Source organism: Mastomys coucha, unplaced genomic scaffold (assembly GCF_008632895.1).
Source record: "Mastomys coucha isolate ucsf_1 unplaced genomic scaffold, UCSF_Mcou_1 pScaffold21, whole genome shotgun sequence".
Lineage (NCBI taxonomy): Eukaryota > Metazoa > Chordata > Mammalia > Rodentia > Muridae > Mastomys > Mastomys coucha.
In genome coordinates, this window is record NW_022196904.1 from 219,840 (window position 1) to 228,990 (window position 9,151).

A 9,151-nucleotide genomic window follows, 5' to 3' on the forward strand; every position below is an offset into this window, starting at 1 on the left:
AAAAAAAAAAAAAGAATCCCATTTAAGAAGCCCATGTTGGAATGATCTTGCTTTCATGTCCATTCTGTTTGCCTGTGTCTTTTTATTGGGGAATTGAGTCCAGTAATACTGACAGGTGTTAATAACCAAGGATTGCCACGGACCACCCCAGCCGGGTATGGAGGTCTGTCGGAAGTGGGTTCTCAAGGCCAGGTGGGTAAGGATTCAGTAGTGACAAACAGAAACAAACATAGAGGCAGTTTGAATCTGACTGTACTTTGCAGCTCTCAAGCAAGGGTTTTTATGCGTAGAGAAACAGGTATGACAGCAGTGAAAACCTGTTTTCAATGAAGCAATACAATAGGACAGACATTGTGATAATCACTTGGCACAACAAAATACAAAATCATTCAAGTATTACAACTTCAAAAGGTATATTCAATGAAGCAGCCAGGTAAAACAGATATGATTATAATAATTTGGTACATCAAAATACAAAAATCATCTGAGTACTAGCAAGTTCCCAAGAACAAGCTAATGAATTTCTATGATCAGTTACTATTTAACCTCTAGTTCCTGTTCTTCTGTAACTCTTCAAAGCATAAATTTAAACTGTCTTAATTCTTTCTATTTAAGGCTTTCTTATACAAGATACCAAAACCTACCCTCGATGACACACATGCAACCATATTAAATATTATTGTTGGGAAAGTTATATTTATCATTTTTATCTTATGCATAACTTATAAAGTGATGGTTTTCCCGGAGATGAGGTCATGGTTAGTGACTCCATCTCAAGGGATGGTTTTGAACCCATTATTCTTGCTTAAAATTTTGGCCTAGGCTATCAGGAACAATTCGTATATGGGAAAAGGAATAGAAAACATCAAACAGATATGTTGCCAAGAGAACTATGGCTCAATGATTTTTTTTTCCAGCGAAGAGTTCCACAACTGGTTCCAGAAGGCCTCCCCCCTTTGAGGTCAACTGCCTCAGTCTATGGAACTTGTCACACAGATCCTTCCGGAGGTGGTGTGGCAAAGGATTGCTAATTCCTGTTATTTTAGTGGTGGTAGTGGTGGTGATGGTGGTGATGGTGGTAGTGGTGATAGGGGGCGGGGCGGGGGTGAGTGTATTTGTGTGTGTGTCCCTTCTTTTGCTGGAGTGAAATTATTTATTGCTTGCATATTCATGGATGCAGTTCATCTCTCCTTGGATTGAAGTTTTCTTTCTTTTTTTTTTATTTTTTTTATTTATTATTTATTTATTTATTATTATATGTAAGTACACTGTAGCTGTCTTCAGAGACTCCAGAAGAGGGCATCAGATCTCAATACAGATGGTTGTGAGCCACCATGTGGTTGCTGGGATTTGAACTCAGGACCTTCAGAAGAGCAGTCAGTGCTCTTAACCACTGAGCCATCTCACCAGCCCTCTTTCTTTTTTTTAAGATTTATTTTATTTACTTTATGTGTGTGAGTACACTGTAGCTGTACAGATGGCCATGAGCCATCACGTGTGTGGCTGCTGGGAATTGAACTCAGGACCTCTGCCAGCCCCACTCACTCCGCCCCGCTTGCTTCAGCCCTACTTGCTCTGGCATAAGGGACGCACCAGAGGATGGCATCAGATCTCATTACGGGTGGTTGTGAACCACCATGTGGTTGCTGGGATCCCAACTCAGGACCTTCAGAAGAGCAGTCAGTATTCTTACCCGCTGAGCCATCTCACCAGCCCTGAGGTTTTCTTTCTAGTACTTTCTATAGAGATGGATTTGTAGATAGTGTTTAAATTTGACTTTGTCATGAAATATCTTGTTTTCTCCCTGTACAGTGATTGGCAGTTATGTTGGGCTGACATCTGTGGTCTCCTAGAGTCTACAAAGACATGTGTCTAGGCCCTTCTGGCTTTGAGAATCTCCATAGAAATTATTTATTTCTTGTGTTTTCGTGAGTTCAGTTAGCCTCGTTGGGTTAAAATTTTCCTTCTAGTATCCTCTGTAGGACTGGGTTGGTAGAAAGATAGTGCTTGAATTATGTTTTGTCATGGAATATCTTGGTCTTCCCATGTACGGTAATTGAAAGTTTTGCTGACTCATATCTGTGGTATCTTAGGGCCTTCGAGACATCTGTCTGGCCCTTCTGGCTTTGAACAACTCCATTGAGAACTCAGGTATAGTTCTAATAAATGAGCCTTTCTATTTTACTTGGCCTTTTTCCTTTGCAGCTTTTAATATTCTTTCCATATTCTGTACACTTTGTGGTTTTATTATTACATGGCTTGGAAATGTCCTTTTCTGGTCCAATTGACTTAGCATTCAGTACACTTCTTGGACCTTTATAACCTTCTTTATATTAGGAAATTTTTCTTCTATACTATTGATAAATATGTTTTTGAGCTGGGAATCTTTTTCTTCTATTGTTCTGAGTTTTGGTCTTTTCATAATGTCCCAGACTTCCTGGGTGTTTTCGGGCTAGGAATTTTTTAGATTTAATTTTTCTTTGACCAATAAATCTAGTTTTTTCGATAATATCTTCATCTCCTAGATTCTTTTTTCCATCTCTTGAATTCCATTGGTGATACTTGGGTCTAAAGTTCCAGTTCTCCTACACAAATTTTCTGTTTCCAGAAGTCCCTCAGTTTATAATTGTTTTATGCCTCCTGTTTCCATTTTCAGGTCTGAAACAATTTCCTTCACTTATTTCTTTGGGTCTTTTTAAGGTATTTCTTATTTCCTCCAATTTTCCTCCAAGTTTTGTCTATCCAAGGTTTCTTTAAGATTGTTTTTCAAGGGCTGGAGAGATGGCTCAGTGGTTAAGAGCACTGTCTGCTCTTCTGAAGGTCCTGAGTTCAAATCCCAGCAACCACATGGTGGCTCACAACCATCTGTAATGAGATCTGATGTCCTCTTCTGGTATGTCTGAAGACAGCGATAGTGTACTTAAATATAACAATAGATAAATCTTTGGGGTTGGAGAGATGGCTCAGCGGTTAAGAGCACTGACTGCTCTTCCGAAGGTCCTGAGTTCAAATCCCAGCAACCACATGGTGGTTCACAACCATCCGTAATGAGAGATTTGACTTCCTCTTCTGGAGGGTCTGAAGACAGCTACATTGTATACATATAATAAACAAATAAAAACCTTTCAAAAAATAAAATAATAAAAAAAAGATTGTTTTTCATTTCTTCTTTAAGGACCATATCATTTTTCTAAACTTTGTTTTAAGGTCACTTTCTTCTGCTCCAGCTGCACTGAAATATTCTAGTCTTGCTGTCTTAGGAGACCTGGCCTCTGGTCAGTCAGATTGTCCTGACTATTGTTGGCTGTGTTCTTATACTGGCATTTAGGTATCTGGGTTTGGGATCATAATAAATCTAAGTGCTATATTCTGGGTTTCTGTCTCAGTTTTTAGTTTCTATTCCCTCTTTAGTCTTCTGGTCTTTGTAGCATGGATTTCTGGTGGCCTGCATCCCCAGAAGGGAATGTCTGACCAGGTTAAGGGCTGGACTTCTGGTGCTTAGCTTGGTGCAGCAAGAGTTCTCTGTTGTTCTGACTAGTGTGGACTGTACCTGATATTCTGATCTTTTTTTTTTTCCTTTTATTGGATAATTTATTTACTTACCTTAAAATATTATCCCATTTCCAAATACTAAACCATCTCTGCATCCCTGGGATGAAGCCTACTTGATCATGATGGATGATTGTTTTGGTGTGTTCTTGGATTCGATTTGCAAGAATTTTATTGAGTATTTTTGCATTGATATTCATAAGGGAAATTGTTCTGAAGTTTTCTTTCTTTGTTAGGTCTTTGTGTGGTTTAGGTATAAGAGTAATTATGGCTTCATAGAATGAATTGGATAGAGTAACTTCTGTTTATTTTGTGGAATAGTTTGAGGAGTATTGGTATTAGGTCTTCTTTGAAGGTCTGATAAAACTGCACTAAACCCATCTAGTCCTAGGCTTTTTTTGGTTGGGAGACTAATAATAACTGTTTCTATTTCATGAGCAGATATGGGACTGTTTAGATAAGTTTGTCTGCTCTTGACTTAACTTTGGTACCTGGTATCTGTCTAGAAAATTGTCCATTTCATCCAGGTTTTCCAGTTTTGTTGAGTATAGGCTTTTATAGTGGGCTCTCATGTTTTTTTGGATTTCCTCAGTGTCTGTTGTTATGTTTCCCTTTTCATTTCTGATCTTGTTAATTAGGATAATGTCTCTGTGCCCTCTAGTTAGTCTGGCTTAGGGTTTATCTATTTTGTTGATTTTCTCAAAGAACCTGTTCCTGGTTTGGTTGATTCTTTGTATAGTTCTTTTTGTTTCCATTTGGTTGATTTCAGCCCTGAGTTTGATTATTTCCTGCCTTCAACTCCTCTTGGGTGAATTTGCTTCCGTTTGTTCTAGAGCTTTCAAATGTGCTATCAAATTGCTGGTGTATGCTCTCTCCAGTTTCTTTCTGGAAGCACTTAAAGCTATTAGTTTTCCTTTTAGGACTGCTTTCATTGTGTCCCATAAGTTTGGGTATGTTGTGGCTTCATTTTCATTAAACTCTAGAAAGTCTTTAATTTCTTTCTTCATTTCTGTGGCTGCCTGCAGCCACACACGAACGGGTCATCTGGAATGGGAGTCAGAGCCTCAAAAATTAAGGGAACCGGAATGTGGGAAGGGGTTTAAAAAATGATACCGAGGCATGGCGTGCTTTCAGTCCTCCATCATTATTAAACTCTCTTCATTACAAGTAGGTAGGTAGAGCAAAACCCCTCCCCCAAATCCATCAGCAACTCTTGGCCGAATCAACATCTCCATCTTCAGTCTCTGGAGGCAGGAATTCCAGCATAACAGGAACTTGTAGAAAGGTGTGGGTATTTGCAGGAGTTTAGAGAAAGGCGTGGCTATTTGTGGCAAGGCAAGGTCTGAAAGAACCAGCACTTAGCTAAAGGAGGGCCACACATTTCTTCCTTGCCCAAGTTATCATTGAGTAGAGTGTTGTTAAGCTTCCATGTGTATGTGGGCATTCTATTGTTTGTGTTGTTATTGAGGAGCAACCTTAGTCCATTGTGATCTGATAGGATGCAAGGAATTATTTCAATCCTCTTGTATCTGTTGAGGCCTGATATGTGACCATTTATATGGTCAATTTTGGAGAAGGTACCATGAGGTGCTGAGAAGAAAGTATATCCTTTTGTTTTAGGATAAAAAGTTCTATAAATATCTGTTAAATCCATCTGTTTCATAACTTCTGTTAGTCTCACTGTGTCTTTGTTTAGTTTCTGTTTCCATGATCTGTCCATTGCAGAGAGTAGGGTGTTGAAATCTCCCACTATTATTGTGTGTGGTACAATGTGTGCTTTAAGCTTTAGTAAAATTTCTTTTATGAATATAGATGCCCTTGCATTTGGAGCATAGAGGTTCAGAATTGAGAGTTCATCTTGGTAGATCATACCTTTGTTGAGTATGAAATGTCCCTCTTTATCTTTTTTGATCACTTTAAGATGAAAGTTGATTTTATTTGATATTATAATGGCTACTCCAGCTTTTTTCTTGGGACCATCGGCTTGGAAAATCATTTTCCAGCCTTTTATTCTGAGGTAGTGTCTGTCTTTGTCACTGAGGTGGGTTTCCTGTATGCAACAAAATGTTGGGTCCTGTTTACATACCCAGTCTGATAGTCTTTGTCTTTTTATTGGGGAATTGAGTCCATTGATATTAATAGATATTAAGGTAAGGTAATTGTTACTTCCTGTTACTTTTGTTGTTAGAGTTGAAATTCTGTTCATGGTGGCTATCTTCTTTTAGTTTTGTTAGAAGATTACTTTTTTGCTTTTTCTAGGATGTAGTATTCCCTTTTCTAGGTAATAAGTTTTCCACTTATTACCCTTTGAAGGGCTGGATTTGTGGAAATATATTGTATAACTTTGATTTTGTCATGAATAACTTGGTTTTTCCATTTACGCTAATTGAGAACTTTGCTGGGTATAATAGCCTGGGCTGACATTTGTGTTCTCTTAGGGTCTGTATGACATCTGCCCAAGATCTTCTGGCTTTTCAAGTCTCTGGTGAGAAGTGTGGGGTAATTCTGTTAGTTCTGCCTTTACATGTTGCTTGACCTTTTTCTCTTACTGGTTTTAGTATTCTTTCTTTGTTTTGTGCATTTGGTGTTTTGACTATTATATGACTAGGTGAACTTCTTTTCTGGTACAGTCTATTTGGATTTCTGTAGGCTTCTTGTATGTTCATGGGCATTTCTTTCTTTTTATAGGTTAGGGAAGTTTTCTTCTATAATTTTGTTGAAGATATTTACTAGCCCTTTAAGTTGGGAATCTTTACTCTCTTCTATACCTATTATCCTTAGGTATAGAAGAAGGTTGGTCTTCTCATTGTGTCCTGGATTTCCTGGATGTTTTGGGTTAGGAGTTTTTGCATTTTGTATTTTCTTTTACTGTTGTATCAATGTTTTCTATGGTATCTTTTGTCCCTGAGATTCTCTCTATCTCTTGTATTCTGTTGGTGATGCTTGCATCTATGAGTCCTGATCTCTTTCCTAGGTTTTTCTATCTCCTGGTTTGTCTCCCTTTCTGATTTCTTAATTGTTTCTACTTCCATTTTTACATCCTGGATGGTTTTGTTCAATTCCTTCACCTGTTTGGTTGTGTTTTCCTATAATTCTTTAAGGGATTTTTGTGTTTCTTCTTGAAGGGCTGTGTTCGCCTGTATTCCTTTAAGGGAATTATTTATGTCCTTCTTAAAGTCCTCTATCAGCATCATGAGATGTGATTTTACATCTGAATCTTGCTTTTCCAGTTTGACGGGATATCTAGGACCTGCTGTAGTGAGAGGACTGGGTTCTGATGATGCCAAGTAGCCTTGGTTTCTGATGCTTATGTTCTTACACTTGCTTCTTCCCATCTGGTTATCTCTAGTGCTACCTGCCTTTGCTGTCTCTGACTGGAGCCTCTCCCTCCTGTGGTCCTGGTTGTGTCTGAACTCCCCAGAGTCCAGCTGTCTCTGTGATTCTGTGATTCTGGGATCCTGTGATCCTGATATGCCAGGTGTGTTAAGCTCCCTCTGGGATGCTGAAATTCTGGAGTGACCAATCTCCTGAGATCCTGTTGTGTCAGAGCTCCTGGGAGTCAAGCTTTCTCTGTGTATTGCAGGAGTGGGTGGGGAGCCAGAGCCCTGGATCTACTCCAGGCACAGGAGCAAGCTGGAAGGAACCTGTGCCTCTGGCTGAGGGGGAAGTTGTCTTTCCCTTATTCCTGTGGGGATATTGGTTATTCTGGGTGTTGGGAAAGATGTTGTGGCCTCAACTGTGATCTTAAGTGTGTCAGTGCTCCAGTCCTCCTGAGTGTGTCGGATCTCCTGGAATTCCAGCTTCCTCTGTGATCCTATGATCCTGGGAGTGTCAGAGCACCTGGGAGTTGAGCTTCTTCTGGGTGTTGTGCGACTGTAATCCTGGGTTTCAAAGCACCTGTGAGTCAAGCTCCATCTGAGTGTTGTAGGAGTGGTGGCAGAGCCAGCGTCCCAGGTCTGCTCCAGGTGCAGGTTCAAACTGGAAGGAACCCATGCCACTGGCTGTGCAGGGTTCCTGGATCCCTAGATCCTGTGGATCTCAATTACTCTGGGTGTTGGGGCAGATGTTGTGGCCTTGCCTGTAATCCTGGGCATTTCAGAGCATCTGGATGTCAGGATTAGAAATATTATCTGGAAAGTGTTTATATGTGTATCAGAAGCAAAGGAAGATTGTTCTGATAACAGTGCAGTGTGTGGGAGCTCGGAAATAGCTTAGAATAAAATGGGAAACCAGAGTATGCACTCATGATCACCTGCCTTCCTGCCAGATATGGGTCAGTGTATGAAGTGTCCAGAAACTCACTATGCAAACCCAGAGAAGATCCACTGCCTACAGAAAACTGTAACATTTCTGGCCTATGATGACACCTTGGGAAAGACACTTTGCTTCATGTCCCTAGGCTTCTCCTCACTCACAGCTGCTGTTCTTGGGGTGTTTCTTAAAAACAGAGATACCCCCATTGTCAAGGCCAATAACTCGACTCTCAGTTACACCCTGCTCGTCACTCTGACACTCTGTTTTCTCTGTCCCTTGCTCTTCATTGGCCATCCTAGCACAGCCACCTGTGTCCTGCAGCAAAACATTTTTGGGCTTCTCTTCACAGTGGCTCTTTCCACCGTGTTGGCTAAAACTATCACTGTAGTTATAGCCTTCAAGATCACTGCTCCAGGAAGAGTTAGAAGATGGCTGCTGATATCAAGGGCCCCTAATTTCATTATTCCCTTATGCACCCTGCTCCAAATTTTTCTTTCTGGAATTTGGCTGACAACATCTCCTCCATTTATTGATAAAGATGCTCACTCAGAACATGGACACATCATCATCATTTGCAACAAAGGTTCTGCTATTGCTTTCCATTGCACCCTGGGATATCTGGGAGCACTGGCCCTAGGGAGCTACTTTATGGCTTTCTTGTCAAGAAATTTACCTGACACATTCAATGAAGCCAAGTTCCTGGCTTTCAGCATGCTGGTGTTCTGCAGTGTCTGGGTCACATTCCTCCCTGTCTACCACAGCACCAAGGGGAAGATCATGGTGGCTATGGAAGTCTTCTCTATCTTGGCTTCCAATGCATCACTCTTAGTCATCATCTTTGCCCCCAAGTGCTACATCATATTATTAAGGCCAGAAAGGAACTCACTCTGTTATATCAGGGACAAAACACATGCTAGGAGCAAAAAAACCTTCTTAACACCTAGCTTCTGTGCTTCTGAAATTAAACAACATTGTTGAAGGCTGGTTGTTCTTCACTGTCTGAACACTCACATATAAAATTATAATTGGACATTTGATGCCAAGGACTATTATTTCTTTAGGTAATCATATTTACCTAATCCTTTTTTCATGTTGAAATATATGCTGCATTTTTAGTCTTCCCCTTATATTCACTATTACTTTTGTATTATTGATTTAGCTTATAATGAAATCCAAATTTCTGAGTTCTTCCACTTGGATCACTAACATATTTTATTAATTTTACAACTGGATTCCAAAAAGATTTATTTCCTCTATTAACTACATGTACTGATGAACAGATTCAAGTCTTTTATGTAAAGTTTACTTGTTTAAGGCTAGCAAGATGGCTCAGAGGGTAAGAGCACTG

General features: G+C 39.9%; 1 protein-coding gene across 1 annotated transcript in view; it reads left to right on the plus strand.

Moving 5' to 3' along the window:
• Window positions 1-8,781, plus strand: part of LOC116104110 (vomeronasal type-2 receptor 116-like) — a 37,054-nt gene extending 28,273 nt beyond the window's left edge. Inside the window, exon 6 of the mRNA XM_031390903.1 lies at window positions 7,817-8,781. Within this exon, the coding sequence (XP_031246763.1) occupies window positions 7,817-8,781 (965 nt within the window). The remainder of the gene's footprint in view (window positions 1-7,816) is intronic.
• The last annotated feature ends 370 nt before the right edge of the window (window positions 8,782-9,151 follow it).